Below are 16,987 nucleotides of genomic sequence, written 5' to 3' on the forward strand. Positions count from 1 at the left end.
TGCCGCTTCCGTGGTTCTCATCAAACAATCCCTAACCCCTTCCCCCCCACAGCACCCAGGTTTGGGTACTGTATACAGTCAAGATTTTTTGCTGTTTTTGTAGTAATTTTCTTGTTTCTGAAAGTTCTTGTACGATTAAGGACTTTGGGCACTGCTTCCGCGGTCTACCACTGAACAATTCCCTACTCCAGCATCCAGGTCTGGGTATTGGATTATGCCAAAGAACCTGGGATTCAAAGTCTGTGCTTCCTGCCTTCATCTATTTCCTCTCAGCAACGAATATCAACGTTGTCTGTACTGTTTGATGGAAACTCACGCTATGTCCCGGTGCAGTATCTGCCTCTCCTTCCCTGCTTGTACAAGGGAAGGTAGAGCCTTCTGTATTAAGAAGTACCTCATGGACATCGCCATGGGGACGCAGCTGGATCCTTGCTAGGGAATCCCCCCGTACGTCAGCCAGAACAGTTCAAGAGCCTCATAGAATCATAGAATATCACGGTTGGAAGGGACCTCAGGAGGTCATCTAGTCCAACCCCCTGCTCAAAAGCAGGACCCATACCCAATTAAATCATCCCAGCCAGGGCTTTGTCAAACCTGACTTTAAAAACTTCTAAGGAAGGAGATTCCACCACCTCCCTAGGCAACGCATTCCAGTGTTTCACCACCCTCCTAGTAAAAAAGATTTTCCTAATATCCAACCTAAACCTCCCCCACTGCAACTTGAGACCATTACTCCTTGTCCTGTCCTCTTCCACCACTGAGAATAGTTTAGAACCATCCTCTCTGGAACTACCTCTCAGGTAGTTGAAAGCAGCTATCAAATCTCCCCTCATTCTTCTCTTCTGCAGACTAAACAATCCCAGTTCCCTCAGCCTCTCCTCATAAGTCATGTGTTCCAGACCCCTAATCATTTTTGTTGCCCTTCGCTGGACTCTCTCCAATTTATCCACATCCTTCTTGTAGTGTGGGGCCCAAAACTGGACACAGTACTCCAGATGAGGCCTCACCAATGTCGAATAGAGGGGGATGATCACGTCCCTTGATCTGCTCGCTATGCCCCTACTTATACATCCCAAAATGCCATTGGCCTTCTTGGCAACAAGGGCACACTGCTGGCTCATATCCAGCTTCTCATCCACTGTCACCCCTAGGTCCTTTTCCGCAGAACTGCTGCCTAGCCATTCGGTCCCTAGTCTGTAGCTGTGCATTGGGTTCTTCCGTCCTAAGTGCAGGACCCTGCACTTATCCTTATTGAACCTCATCAGATTTCTTTTGGCCCAATCTTCCAATTTGTCTAAGTCCCTCTATATCCTATCCCTGCCCTCCAGCATATCTACCACTCCTCCCAGTTTAGTATCATCCGCAAATTTGCTGAGAGTGCAATCCACACCATCCTCCAGATCATTTATGAAGATATTGAACAAAACCGGCCCTAGGACCGACCCCTGGGGCACTCCACTTGACACCGGCTGCCAACTAGACATGGAGCCATTGATCACTACCCTTTGAGCCCGACAATCTAGCCAACTTTCTACCCACCTTATAGTGCATTCATCCAGCCCATACTTCCTTAACTTGCTGACAAGAATACTGTGGGAGACCGTGTCAAAAGCTTTGCTAAAGTCAAGATACAATACATCCACTGCTTTCCCTTCATCCACAGAACCAGTAATCTCATCATAGAAGGCGATTAGATTAGTCAGGCATGACCTTCCCTTGGTGAATCCATGCTGACTGTTCCTGATCACTTTCCTCTCATGTAAGTGCTTCAGGATTGATTCTTTGAGGACCTGCTCCATGATTTTTCCAGGGACTGAAGTGAGGCTTCTACCATAGAGCCTCAGTACAGCTCTACCGGTACCAATGCTATGGACCCTGCGCCAGGGCCTAGCCATCAGTCACGGAAGCATGCACATAAGCATGACAGTAGGTCTTCCTCCAGGTCTAAGAAAGAACTCATCCACAAGTTCCAGCCATGGAGCAGCACTGCGTTCCAAGGCCCACAAGAGTGACAAAAAGTCACATCATTCACCAGATCTGCCAGTCCCAGACCCCTCCTGCATCAGCTCCGCTGGTATCCTGTGAGTCGTCAGGCTTGAGACAGATCTCCTTACTTGCCCTGGTTCCATCCGTAGACCAAGGTACCATTGACTTAGGGAAACTTGGAAGTGCTCCTGGGCCTTTATCTCTGAGTTGTTCTCTCTGGAAAGGATGAGGTCTCCGTGTGTTCCGGTACTCTCACCTACTAAGAGAGCTCCATCCAGTGTCTTGGATCCACCACCTTCTGGACGTGTTCTTACACACACCCCATTCCGTCGGCATCACCATTTGTACAGGACTCTGAGTCTGAGGATCCGGATGTTATGCATGGCCTGCCACTTCCATTCCAAAGACATAACTATCAGAGGGTTCCGACAGCACCGTGGCAATACCCTCCCTTACCTAAGCCCAGGAGTCATTGGTACTTGACTCCTTGGGCACCACCATTGTATCAGCAGGATCAACCAGGTTGGCCATATTGGAGCTTGTGGCCCCAATATTTGGCTTCGGAACAGTCTCTTTCAATGTAGGAGGACTCCTCTGTTTCACTGCTTCATCATTTGTCAAATAGATGTTCAGAACCAGTGCTATATTATGCACCAATCAGCCTGGCCCTGACAGATCCGGAGAGGTTTCCCTTGTCGTTCTCGCACATGGCTGTGTCATCGATACCCTCCTCTCCTCCAGACGACTATTGTCAGTTTCACGAGCTGCTACAGATGATAACTAACACTATTCAGAACCCATTAGAAGAGGTACAGGACAGTCAACACCAACTACTAGACATTTTGCACACATCAGTACCAGCCAGGGTGGCCCTACCAATCAATGATGCCATTCTACAACCAGCAGGCACCATGCGAACCCAAGCCACGTGTGCCCTCACCCTGAAAGGGGCAGGAAAGAGATACTATGTCTCCCTGCAAGGGGTCTGAGTTTCTGTTCTCACATCCTCCACCCAATTCCCTGATGATTCTGGCTGCTACGGAGCAGGCTAAAAAACAGCATCTACACTCCACACCTGCTGATGAGGGCAAGAGGTTAGACCTTATAAGTCGAAAAGTCTTCTCAGTCAACCTCCAGTTCCAGATCTCAAACTACCTGGTATTGATGACCAACTATGATTTTGTAAACTGTGGACAGATGGTGGATTTGGCTGATAAGCTACCTCAACAGGATCTTGCCTGATTCCAAGCTATTTTAGAAGAAAACAAGTTAATCGCTAAGTCCGTACTTAACGCAGCAGTTGATTCAGCAGACATGTCCTCGTGCATATTGGCAACTGGAATTATCATGAAGAGGGAATTCTGGTTGCATTCCTTAGGTTTCCCTAGGGAGGTACAGAAAACAATTGAGGCCCTCCCTTTGGATGAATCATATCGCTCAGTCAGAAGACGGATGACTCCTTGAACTCACTAAAAGACTCCAGAGCCACCCTGTGTTCCTTAGGCATATATATGCCAGAATCAAAGCGGAAATTTTACCATCCGCCGCCTACACAATGCTACCGGTCTTCCCACTTCTATCACCAAGCCTACATGCCTCCACAGAAACACCCAAAGGTTCACAGATCCTGTCTGCCACAGGTGCCAACTTTTCAAACTGCCGGGGGGTGCTAGACTCCTGGCTGTGCCCCAGGCCCTGCCCCCACTCCACCCCTTCTCCCCAGGCCCCACCCACACCCCACCTCTTCCCGCTCCAGCTCCAGCCTCCCTGCACGCCACAAAACAGCTGTTCATGGTGGGCAGGAGGTGCAGGGAGGGAGGGAGAGGTGCTGATCCATGGGGCCCTCCATGGGCAGGAAGCACTCAGGGTGGAGGGCAGATGATAGGGGGGCTGCCGGTGGATGCTCAGCCCCCACCACATTTTCCCAGTGGGTGCTCCAGCCCCAGTCTTCATGTAAGTGATATATCTGAGTTCGACTAGAGAGCCGTTAGCCTCTTTGCATCTCAACTCTCTTGCCAGCCACCCTTTTGAGGGTCATCTCAAACTATTTCTGCCAGCATGGAGAGTGATAATGGACAAGTAGGTCCTGGATGTCATTCGACATGGCTATACCATCGAGTCTATGGTGCTATCTCCTCCATATCTCCTGCCCCAATCGTGGCCCAAGGATCATTCTCATAACAGTATGCTTACTCTAGAGGTGGACACCCTCCTGCAGAGAGGAGCAGTGGAGCCAGTCCCTGCAGCCTATCAGCACAGACTTCTGTTCCAACTATTTTCTGGTACCCAAGAAGAAGGGGTGATGAAGACCAATATTGGATGTCTGACACCTCAACCATTCCATTCACAAGCTGGAGTTCCACATGGCTCACTAGGCAAGATGCCTACTTCCATATCGACATTCACAGAACCCACAAATGGTTCCTGAGATTGATGGTGGGTCCTCGACATTTCCAATACAGGGTTCTCCCACTCAGACTTGCCACTACCCCATGGGTCTTCACACAGGTTTTCTCTGTGGTAGAGGTTCACCTCTGACGTCAAGTCCTTGTCTTCCCTTACCTAGATAACTGGCTGCTGGTGGCACGATCCAGAAAGGAAGCTGAAGAGTCGACATCCCAGCTCCTTCTACTCCTCTCCTTCCTAGGAGTAAACGTCAATGTTGAAAAATTGACTTTGCATCCTCCTCAGTTCCTGGAATTCCAAGGAGCATGCATCAATGCGGCCTCAGCACGCACTTATCTGCCAGAAGACAGGTTCCAAAGCTTACTAGACCTGATCACCTTGATGACTACCAGTCCCTCAGTCTAGCCAGAACTTGCCTTTCCCTCCTTGGTCACATGGCAGCGTGCACTTACATCATGGCCTTTGCTTGCCTGTGCTTCCACTGTCTACAGCTATGGCTACAGGGAGTCTACTCCCCCATACACCTACCCACGGACACAATTCTTGCCATTCCACCAGAAGTCATCTCTTCCCTTCAGTGAGGGACAGGCCCGCTCCAAGTTTGCTCCGGAATGCCCTTCCTTCCGTCTTCCCCTAGCGTGACAATCATAACAGACATGTCACTTGATGACTGGGGCACCCACAAGGGAGACTGCATGACAAAAGGCACTTGGGCCACTCGCGAAGCCAGGATGCACATCAACATCCTGAAACTTTGGGCAGTGCACAAGGCATGCTGCATGTTTTTACCAGCTCTCCGTTCTCATCATGTCCTCGTCATGTTGGACAACACCACTACGGTTTACTACATAAACAAACAAGGGGGCACAAGGTCCCCAACATTGTGTACAGAAGCTTTATGCCTTTGGAAATGGTGCATTGCACACCATATCCTTCTTCGGCAGCCTACCTGCCAGGAACTCAGAATGTGATTGCTGATGCCTTCCGCAGGAACCTTGCAACCAACCATGAATGGGAGTTACATGTCACAGTAATCGCGGACATTTTTGGTCACTGGGGAACTCTGATCAGGGACCTATTTGCATCTCACACCAACATCAAATGCATTCAGTACTGTTCAAGGGGAGGATTTGGTGCCCCTTCACAAGGAGACACCCTGGTCGTCAAATGGTCGGACTGAATCCACTAAGCCTTCCCTCCCCTACCAGTCCTGCAATGTATCCTTCACAAACTCTGATGGGAGAGGGCGACGTTCAACACGATAACTCTATTCTGGCCTCACCAGATCTGTTTTCACCTTCTTCTCCACATGTCGAAGCATCTTCCCCTCCCACTACTGATGTTTCCAGAACTGCTCACACAACACCATGGCAGACTCTGGCAGCCTGATCCACGGACGCTTCACCTGACAGCTTGGTTTTTGGATGGACGCTTCCACTAGCACTCGAGTGTTTGTTGGCAGTACAAGATGTCCTCTTCAACAGCAGGAAGGACTCCATGAGACAATCCTACCAATCCAAATTGGAATGTTTCACTTCTTGGGCCCAAGAACGGTCTTGCCCCTGAGGCTGTGGGTATCCCAACGCTCCATTTGAAAACCTCGGGGCTTGTTCTCCACTCCATTAGGGTACACGCAGCTGCTATTACCGTTTTCCACCATCCAGTGGAGAGAGTCATTTTTTACCCATCCTTTGACTGTCTGATTCTGGAAGGGCCTTGCACATAAATACCCACCCATTCAGCCTATCATTCCCAATGGGACCTCAACCTAGTCCTTACATCATTAATGAACTCTCCGTTTAAACCTCTGGCTTCCTGCTCTCTTTCACTCTTTTCCATGAAGGTCGCCTTTCTGGTTGTTATTACCTCTGCAAGAAGGGTTGACAAACTGGGGGCCATGATGGCAAATTCCAGTTTCACCACATTCCATAAGGACAAGGTTTCACTGCACCTGCATCCCAAATTTCTTCCAAAAGTGGTTTCCTGCTTCCACCTAAACCAACCCATACATCTACCCACTTTCTTTCCTAAACTGCACACCTCAAATGAGGAATGGCAGCTCCACTCCCCCGATATACACAGAGCCCTGGCCTTTTACCTACAAAGGACAGACAAAGCCATTCTGGAAAACTCCCAAACTGTCACCATAGTGGAGAGAATTAAAGGGTAGGCCATCTCCACCCAGAGAATCTCAAAGTGGGTCTCAGGGTGCATTACGCTTTGCTATCAATTATTGGGGCGGTACCCACCAGGTGGGATACAGGCCCATTCCACGAGAGTGCAAGCATCAACTACTGCCATGCTCCACGACGTGCCCCTAGCAGACATATGTAAGGCAGCCACGTGGAGTACGGTACACACCTTTTCTTCTCATTATGCTCTACTCTAGTGCATGGTTCTGTGATGGACGCCTCATTCAGTGCAGTGATCCTCCATTCCACAATTCCATCATCTTCCTTTCACCCTCCGCCTATTTAGGTACTGCTTGTTAATCACCCTCAGTTGAATACAATAGAGACCCTCACTCAAAGAAGGGGAGGTTATTTACCTGTAACTGGAAGTTCTTTGAGATGTGTGGTCCCTATCTGTATTTCAACCCCACCCTCCTTTGCTTCTGCTGAGGATCTGGTAGATCTGTGGTGGAGAAGGAAGCAAAGACACAGTTGGTCTGCCCTATCCTTTATCACCTTGGGCAAAATCACAATGCAGTACAAGGGTGCATGCACGGACCGACAGACATTACTACTTTGAAAAAGCTTTGGCTCCGGGTGCATGGCACATGCGCATAACCCTAAGTGGAATACAGACAGATTTTGGAATTAGTTCCTCAATCTATGTCAGTGCTGTTGTCATGAAGAAAAAGTTACTCTTTGTTCCAGAAATCTTTTTGTTCAAGGTAAATTCTTTCCACAATTCCTGGGAAATAGTTCTCCCATCATTTGTTTTAATCCTTAGCACCCTTTGGAAAATGATGAAAGTATATCTCAAACATATGGAGAACATACACCAATTGTACTCTGCTCAGATCATTCCATCTAAAAGGCTAGGGCCTTAGGGCCACAACTTGCTGCAACAAGATGTCAAAATCCTGCCCCAGTTGGCATGCTAAACATCTAGGAAAATATTTATGGAGAAGGAATCAAGACTCTCTCTACAAGGACCCTACTGGTATTGTGGGGGGAAATTGTATGAACTTCACATAATAAAGATTTCAAAGTAGTTTTCCATTCCTCTGTAGTACTGATCTAGGGTCGGAAGGTGCTACTAGGTTTGTCCTCAAAGAATTGTTTAAATTACAAAGCTCTGGCTTTATATGGAGTAACACTTTTATTTCTACCTATTGTTCTATTATAATAATGCTTAAAGCTCTGTTCCTTCTTCCCCACCCTCCCCCCTCTATGATTCACTGCTTGCTACCACTTTATGCATCCGATGAAGTGAGCTGTAGCTCATGAAAGCTTATGCTCAAATAAATTGGTTAGTTTCTAAGGTGCCACAAGTACTCCTTTTCTTTTTGCTTGCTACCAGCCATTAGTGATGAATGAGAAAAGAAGCTGTGCTGCAGAACCAGAAAGTTATTACCTAATGGTTTTCTTTCTGCTAGCAGCTCCTCTCCTCATTCAATCCACCCTGATAAACAATTGGAATAGAATTTCTTTGTCTTAAGGTTCTCTTTGCCTTAAGGTTCATTGATATATCAAGTCTGTTGTCTTAATGCTAATAATTGGTTCCTGGAGTATTTCTACAATTTTGGAAGAACTCTCTTGGTGACCGGAGCTCAAGGGCGGGGCTTAATCCTGGAGCTTCCAGCAACAACATTGTGTCGTCTCTGAATTCCACAGGTGTGGCACATTGACTCATTAGAGATGAATAAGGAGAGGAGCTGCTAGCAGAAAGAAAACGATCAGATAATAAATTCCACATTCCTAATAAAGCAATCACTAGAAATCAGGCACATCACCAGCTAAGCCAACATGCTTGTCCACACCATAAAGATATACTTAGAGTTCTTTGACATTCTGGGTGCTCAAAGCACTATAGAGACATTATCTAGTGAATGCTCATAACTCCTGTGTGAGTTAGGTAGGTAAACATTACCTCCATTTTTATAGACAGGTAAACTGAGACACAGATGATGGGGTTCGGCAAAGGCTTCCTCAGCTCGCATGCCTTAATACCCAAACTTTATAATACACAAACGGTTCATATTTATTCTTTTTTATTTTTTTGGTTGTGGTCATGCATGTTTTCAAGGTAGATTAGTTTCTCACACTTAAAAAAAGAAAAGAAAAAGTCCCATTTTATCTTTTTATTTGACATGGTTTAGAAAGAGAAAACTTCCATACATTCAAGTACTTACAAAGTTTTTTAGTCTGCCAAAGTTCTTAAACTGCTTGTCTGACTACCTTTTGACTAACTTTCTGTTTTTGACCATATCAGGACAAAATTCTCCCTCTTCACCCAAACCTCCCTGAGTCTTAGCACATGAGGCCTCCTAAATGACCTGAAAAACAATGCATATTAATGTGTGCCGGGTTTTTTTGGGTTTTTTTTGCTTTTTTTTATAAATCTCAAACATTGCGTGTATTTTAATCCTCTTCTGTTCACAGTCTATTTTGATTATAAAGCCAGAGTTGCATCTCCTGATTACCTGACAGGGAAGCCATCCCTCTACTTGGTCAATAGTTTGCACAGTGAAAAGCAATACAACTTGAAAGCCAACCATGACATCAAAATGTATTTGTTTTTCCTGTTTACATTTTTTTCTGTTGTAAATAAGCCCACTATTCTCAGGCTACTTTAATGTTTTTGTGACCCTTTTTCACGGATCGAGGCAGAGTGATTTCATATCTACAGACACTAAAACACATAAACAGAGAATGTGCATTTCCAGGTAAATTACCAGAGAAATCAAGTTTTACACAATAACAAGACTAAAGAGATGTTCCATAAAGCAGGAACCAGAGTGTAGAGCAGTACCCAAGCACCAAGAAAAAGCCCAATATCTGTACACAAATTCTTATACGTAATATTATACAAAGGGTGTCATGTTCCTCATGGATATTGTGTGACACACAACATCAAATGCCAGATAACTCCATAACTAGTGCACTGTATGTGAACTGTCCATCCTGGAGTGATAAGGAATGAAAAGATTTCACATGGTCTAATATGACAAGGCTAACCATGAGACCCCAGGCTAACCCCTCAGTTTCAAACTTGTATGCCTAAAACAATGTACCCAAATCCATATTTAGGTGTCTAACTTTAGACCACCAAATTGAAGAACAAGGCCCTACAGCCCAACTTTCAGAGGCGAGTCTCCACAGTCCCCATTTAATTGTTATTAGTTTTATATTACAGTAGCGCCTATGGGCCCCAATAAAGGATCAGGGCCCATTGTGCTAAGAGCTGTACAAACAAGCAATAGAGTGCCCTTGCCCAAGAGAGCTCAAAAGTTTAGGATATTGACTAGATCAGCAGTTCTCAGACTGGGATCCGCAGACCTCTGTGGGCCTGCAAGGGTACTCCAGGGGGTCCTCAAGTCACGTCTAGGGCCACTGGTCCCACTGATCAACTCCTCCTCCTCCCTCCCGGTGCCTCCTGCATGCCGCGGAACAGCTGTTCAGTGTCGTGCAGGAGATGCTGGGAGGGAGAGGGAAAAGCGGGGAAGGGGCACACTCGGGGGAGGGGGCGAAAAGAGAAGGAGTAGGGGGTGAGACCTTGGGGGAAGGGGTGGAGTGGGAGCAGGGCCTGGGGCTGGGCAGGGGTTGAGCACCCCCGGGGAATATTAGAAGCTGGCTTGAGGGTCTGCGAAAAATTTTAAATAAAAATGGGGATCCCCAGGTTGCTAAAGTTTGAGAACTGCTGGACTAGGTGCAACAGGGATGAAACAGACAAAAATTGAGCTAGAAGAGGACAAAATAGTAATATTAGAAGCTCTAAAAATCAGGCTGTGCGTCTTCAAACTATCTAGGTAATGTCAACATACCTTGAATTATCTTAGTGCTGTGATAAAATGTCTTAAAAACCCACACAATGTGCAAAGGAATAACTACAAACATTTTTGGTCGTTTCTGAAGGTAAGGTTGCAAGACAATTGACTCAGCTGTCTTTAGTAAATTGTTCTATTTCTCTTGTGGTTTTACAATGTCCCCGATATGGAATTATTAGCATTTAGGTCTTTATTTTTTCTATTATTAGTATTATTTTATTTTAAAATTTTATATGATGCCAGTAATTCACATTGCACTTCAAAATATGTTCTCTGTCCTAAAGAGATTACGGTATAAGAGAAAACAAATACAGAACAACAGTTGAGGAAAAGGGTAGGCAGGTGGTGATGATTAATGAAGGGAAGGGAAAAGGGATTGCTAAAAAAAGGCGTCTGAATGAGGAGAGAGGTGGTGGTGGGCAGATGAGGATGAAGAGAGTAGGTGAAGAGGGGCAGCATGAGAGACGGCATGAAACAGTTTGAGGAAAGTGGGGAGAAAAGTGAAAGGATTGAGAAGAGCATGAGAAATGAAAGCAGTGATGCAGGTAGGAAGAAGGTTGTGTAGAGTCTTGTAAGGTGAATTTCCTGTAAGAAGACAGGAAACCAATGGAAGAATTGAAAGTTTACATTGGTCAAGCTGAGGTGAGAAGAAGTGAGAAGCACTGAGGCCAGACAGGAGAAAGTAGAGAAGCTAAAAAAGACTACAACATGGACAAGTGTCTTGGCAACAAAGAGCATGAAGAAAGGGTGGATTCTGGAACTATTAAGGAGAAAGAAGTGATTGGCGTTAGTGAGAGACTGTATATGAGGGAGAAGGAGAGAGAATGGGCCTGGAAGACAGGAAGAAATAATATTTACACTGCACCATAAATGTTCATGATTGTTACAGGCAAGAGACAAACTGCATCCCTACCCTGCAAAATTTATAATCAAAGGTTAAGACATGACTAAACAAGGAAAATTGACAAACACTGGGGTGTACTGGGACAGGGATGATGTGTACAGTTTATATTGGTTTTAGTGGTCTCAGATTGTGTAATTGACAAAACAACATTACAGTGATATTTTAAGACTTGTAAATTAACAGAAATAACTCCTGATTTAGAGATTTAGTAGAAAAATACAAAAATTGAGAGTAAAATTAGTAAATTTTTTTAGTCTTTTATACCCTAATGAAATACATTCTGGAATCCACCTCTATTAAATGATCTTTCATTTGTGTAGCGGCTGTGTGGTCTTCTGTTTGGGAATGTTGGACACATGTTGGAATAAGCCCCAGTGTTGTGAGCAGCATTTGTTCCATTGGAATTTCTGCCATCTCTGCTTGGTTTTTCAGAGTGAAGCACGATATGAAAAGTAATGTCATGCTCATACTGGTCTTTCATGCGCTGTATCTTTTCTCTCGGGACACCATGATTGTTTCTTCTATAGAATTAAAATTTACAGAAAAATGTAAGTATTTACCTCTCTAAGTGTATCAGATGGATTTTCTTACATTTGCAAACCTTCCTGCTGTGTTCAGTAATGCACTAATTCTTTTCCCCCTGGGTCAGGCTTTAACATTTTTGCTACCTCTCAGCTAACCTAGTTTTCAAAGCTTTGTTGGCCACTTCACTGCAAAATGTAACCCAAATATTTTTATGGGCAGCCAGAATGTAATTTTAGGTGAATCCTTTGGAACAAGGGCAAGTCCGCTGAAACTGCTGTGAAGAACATGGGTGATATCTTTATTATTTTTATGAATATTATATGTAGCTCTTTTTGATTACTATCATGATGTCTGCTACATGGGTGCAGAGAGTCAGCTCAGTCCTGGGACAGTTCACATCTGCAGAAAGGCGGACAATGGTGTTCGATTGCCCACTCATTGATACTGAACCATACAACACAGGTGTCAAGATCTGTTATTGTTCAAGCCCAAGTGGAACACAGCCACCCTCCGCATAGGACAGACTCAGGGTCCTACCAGCACAGTGGAGACTACCAAAGACTTGGTAAGGCCTCTGATCTGCTGCAACAAACGTTGAGGACTGGAGAATGGAAAACCCCCAAGGGAAGAATCAAAAGAGACAAAGGTGCTAGAATCTGCTGTCAAAAAGGGATACTCTCTAGCAAGGGGAGTCCAGAGCAAAACCAGAAGGGAAGGCTTGACAGGAGGAGAGGGGATACAAAAGGACCGTGGATCTTCTGAAGAATATTAAGACCTAAAGGGCTTTCAGAGTAGTGAGGAAACTGAGGCAGGGTCTTGCATGTGGGGTGGTTTTTCCATACATCTGTATATCTCTTGTGCTTTGTCTAAGTTTACAAAGTCTGCGTGTTCCTTGTTTTAACTGTCATGTAGCCCTCAAACAGCTAAGTGGTAAACCATGTGGGTACAACCCTAGAGAGCGTGCATGAGCTACTGAGTTAGACTTGGGTCTGCACTAGTCTTGGGGCTTAGGGGCAACTGGGCTGAAGGGCCCCACATCCCTAGAAGGGGTACCAGCATTGGAGTCTGTACCCGAGGAGTGTACTTGAAAGGCTAGTCTTAGACAGTTTCTGGACACTTCTCAGACTCGGTAGACTTAAAAATGTGTGAGATCCAAGGTTTGGATCTAATACAGTAGCCTAGTGACCATCCACAAAGAGATGGTGATTAGACAGGGCTGTAACACCTGCCATCGAAGGTAACCCATTGTATCTTGTACAACTCTTAGTTAAGGGATAGGGGAGCATTTCAAAATCGGGACACTTTTACAGTGTGTACTGACTGAATAGTTCATTGATATCCACCCTCCGTCTTTACCTGAATCACTTTTCAATGTGTTGCCTTAAATTGTGTGTTTGATAGATTTGGTTTAGATATCCACTTGCTTGCACAGCTGGGTGAAATTTTGACATTCACCCCACTGATTAATAGAATAAAATACAAATCATTAGGAAGCTGATCCTAAAATTAATACTATGGTCAGATGTTGACTGCATGTGTGTTCATTCAGTGTGCTGTCCCAGCTCTGCGGAGATAGAGGAGACTACAGACCTCAATTAAACTGCCCAATAAATCCACAGACTCGGTTTTCAGCGAAGGCACCTGGCCAGGTTTATTGTTGACAAAACATGGTAATAGCACCTGGCAGACTCTACGAGGGTACTAAGACATGTATGCTTGTCGCAATGGACGCAGCTCAGTCAGTGGTGGGACTTTCCATTGCCCCCTAGGCTGGCCAAAGACACTCCCTCTGAGATACATCTTTATACACCAATACAAACAAGTTAAATTTTGCTCCTGACATATTAGGGTGCCACCCGTTGCCTTGTACATGTTGGTTTGATTAAAACTTTTTTATTTATTATGCTGTTATCCTGACCTTATCTTTAGGATGGGTCAGTGTGTTCCTGTTATCTTTGGGGAATGTGCTGGTATGGAGGTGTTCTGGTACCACCCTCTGGAACGTGCTTGCGTGAGTGCTCTGTGCCCAGCACCTCTTAGGAATATGTGTTTCTGCAATATCAGCCCTGTGCTTGCCAAATTCTGTGAGCAGGGCTTTCCTCTTGCTCACAACCTAACTTTGCCTCATATAACAAAGTTTTAACTTCTACTTTAGTTCAGGCCTCTGATACAAGGCCTTATGTTTCAGGTCCTCTTCTTACTACAAATACATAATAATCCTTAAAACCTACTTCTGCTGTGATGCCTGCAAATCACTAACCATCTTGGGCACTGGTTAGGCAACCCAAGACTCATTGTGCAGCTAAACTGTTCATTTTATTACCTCATCCCCGTCCCCAAACCACTTATCTCTTTTGCCCACATTTCCATCCTGTCTGACAGCTAGACTGTGAGCTTTCTGGGTAGAGACCATCATCTTTGGTATTTGTCTGTGCAGCACAAAATGGGAAAACTCACTGATCTTTGACTGGGGTTCACAGCCACTACCATAACACAAATAAAGAATCATCATCATAATCAGCTAAAAGCAACATGGATAAGGCAAACAATGCCACACTTCTGAGACCCACAATATTTTGTCCCTTTTATAGATGTCAGTCAAGATCTGAAGAAGGATCCTTCGGAGACTGATTTATTGCATATTATTAATGTAGCATCCACTCCTCCCCAAACTATATTAAAGAAATATTATGGTTATATTTTAAGTGCATAAGTCACAAAATGTAGGTATTATTATAGTTATTCATTTATTTGTATTATCGTAGTGCCTAGGTGTCCATGTCGTGGACCAGGATCCTATTGTGCTAGGTGCAGAACAAAAACATGATCCCTGCCCCTAAGGATCTTACAATCTAAGGAGCAGCTTACAATCTAAATGAACCCCTTCCTATTGATTCATACCCTTCAGTATGACTAGAGTTGTTGGGTGTTACTTAGCTCTCAATGTGGACTAAATTAACAAAACTATTCCTCAGCTGTCTTCGACTAATCATTTACTAGACTATTTCTAGTCAATGGTCAAGGAGGAAGCAGCATCTTACAATCTTGCTCTTTCTTCTAGCACAAATGTGGAAGTAACTGAGATGCAAGCTGATGAATTAAGGAAAAAAGATGTACCTTGCTAACTCTCGAACATTGAATTTCCAGTGTGTGTCAGGTTCTTGGAATATAACTTCATAGTTATTCTCACGTGCCTGATTTGAAAAAGTGAACAAATTTTAAAGCAGTTACCATGTAGATCTTTTACATCTCTTGAAGATTTATGCTAGCACTTAACATTTACTATGTGCCTAGTCACCTACACCAGGAATTCTCAAACTTAGAGGGTGGTCCACATTCTTTCCACTCCTAATCACACAGATCGTCTTCTTTCCCATTCACAATTACATAACATGTCTGTGGCAACTACAGCAATTGCTTAGATGGAAAAGTGAGATTAGAAAAAAAAGTATTTAAAATATTTTTACCTTTTTAAAAAGAATCCAATTTAGTAGCTGGAAAGGAGGGGGAAAGCCAGCACCACATGGCCAGCCACAAGTTCACAGTTTGGAAACCTCTGATCTAGATTGCTGTTACTATGCATTCATCCACAAGTGGAGACAACCTTGATTTTCATTAGAAAAATTACACACAAGCACTAGTTTGGTAGCAGCTGAGAGGACACAGAGCTGCCACCACCATTATTTCCTGCATCTTGGAGGTCTCAGCCCTTTAAACTCTAACAAGATCGCAATCTAAGGTGGCTGTACTCAAGCATAACTGAAATATTAGCACTAACTGGCCTCACTATCATACTAGGAAGACTGCCAATAAAGCTCCATCTCTGCCAACCATTAAAGGCTGATACAAATGCAGCCTCTAGACTCTTTGTGTGATCTCCACACAGCAAGCTGTAAACTAAGGCCATAAATTAGGACTTTATATGTTTGTCAGATAAACAATACGGAAACTGTTAAATCTAGACTATTATTGGGGGAAGGAAAATTACAGGTTGATCTCTCAGTAATTATCAGGTAAGTTTAACAACAGACAATATTTTCACATGATTTTTGCTCTTACTGAACTAAAGAATTTATTAGCATGTACACAGGCAAACCGCTTCACCCACTTCTGTTGATAAATATAACTGAAGATCAAAAGAAAAATTGAAATACTAATTTTTAAAAATATTTTCCCTTATTTTTTTTCAATCAGTCCACCTCTTAAATTTCATAGCTACGCATTTAGAATGATAGTCGATCGGAGTTTTCCCTACCATAATCACATATGGCTTCATTTCCCAAGCGTGGATGTTGGTATTATCAATAATAACCGGGGATTTCCCATTCTTCATTGCTTTATGTGCTGTAACATAACATTAAATAAAGCTCAAAAACACCAGACAACTGTCAGAGGGGTAGCCATGTTAGGCTGGATCTGTAAAAGCTGCAAAGAGTCCTGTGGCACCAGACAACTGATGGATCCAGACTGAAGACATTCTCTATTTGAGATGTTCTAAAAATTCATTGGACCGTGACCCCCTTCTGACAACAAAAATTACTACACGACCTCAGGACGGGGTGACCAAAGCCTGAGCCTTGATGCCCCAGTGGGGGAATAGGACTAGCCAAAGCCCAAGGGCTTCAGCCCCGGGAAGGGGGCCTGTAACCTAAGCCTCACTGCCCAGGGCTGAAGCCCTCTGGCTTTGGCTTCAACCTGGGCCCCAGCAAGTCTAATGCCAGACCTGTTGACCCCATTAAAACGGTGTCATGACCCACTTTGGGGTCACAACCCACGCTGCTCTATTTGTACGGCCCCCCAGCAAAGTGGCGTCCCATTCCTGACTTGGACTTTGAGGGCCCGTCACCATAGGGCACCGACTCCGTGGGTGCTGCGGGGCTGGAGCACCCACAGGGAAAAATTAACAGGTGCTCCACCCCCACCGGCAGCCAAACTCCCCCCGCCTGCACCCCCCTCTTCACCTCCTCCTCCCCCGAGTGCACCATGACCCCGTTCCTCCCAGCGTTGCCCACCTGCCACCTAACAGCTGTTTGCCAGTGCTTAGGACTTTCCAGGAGGGAGGGGGAGGAGTGGGGACATTGCGTGCTCGGGGGAGGAGGCAGTAAAGAGGTGGGACGGGGCGGGGACTTGGGGGAAAGGGGTGGAATTGGGGTGGGGCAAGAGTGGTGCAG

General features: G+C 44.9%; 1 protein-coding gene across 4 annotated transcripts in view; it reads right to left on the bottom strand.

The window, feature by feature from the left end:
• The window catches only part of N4BP2L1 (NEDD4 binding protein 2 like 1), a 91,610-nt gene that overhangs the window by 50,523 nt on the left and 24,100 nt on the right, over positions 1-16,987 (bottom strand). For 2 of the 4 annotated variants that reach the window (XM_077810060.1, XM_077810075.1), the window contains exons 3-5: positions 16,072-16,160; positions 14,934-15,010; positions 11,583-11,812 (exon numbers count right to left, since the gene is read on the bottom strand). In XM_077810060.1, coding sequence (XP_077666186.1) covers positions 11,583-11,812; positions 14,934-15,010; positions 16,072-16,160 — 396 coding nt within the window. Of the gene's footprint in view, positions 1-11,555; positions 11,813-14,933; positions 15,011-16,071; positions 16,161-16,987 lie in introns of all 4 variants that reach the window. The other 2 variants (XM_077810067.1, XM_077810052.1) reach the window with 2 other exon arrangements.

This window comes from Eretmochelys imbricata, chromosome 1 (genome assembly GCF_965152235.1).
Source record: "Eretmochelys imbricata isolate rEreImb1 chromosome 1, rEreImb1.hap1, whole genome shotgun sequence".
NCBI lineage: Eukaryota > Metazoa > Chordata > Testudines > Cheloniidae > Eretmochelys > Eretmochelys imbricata.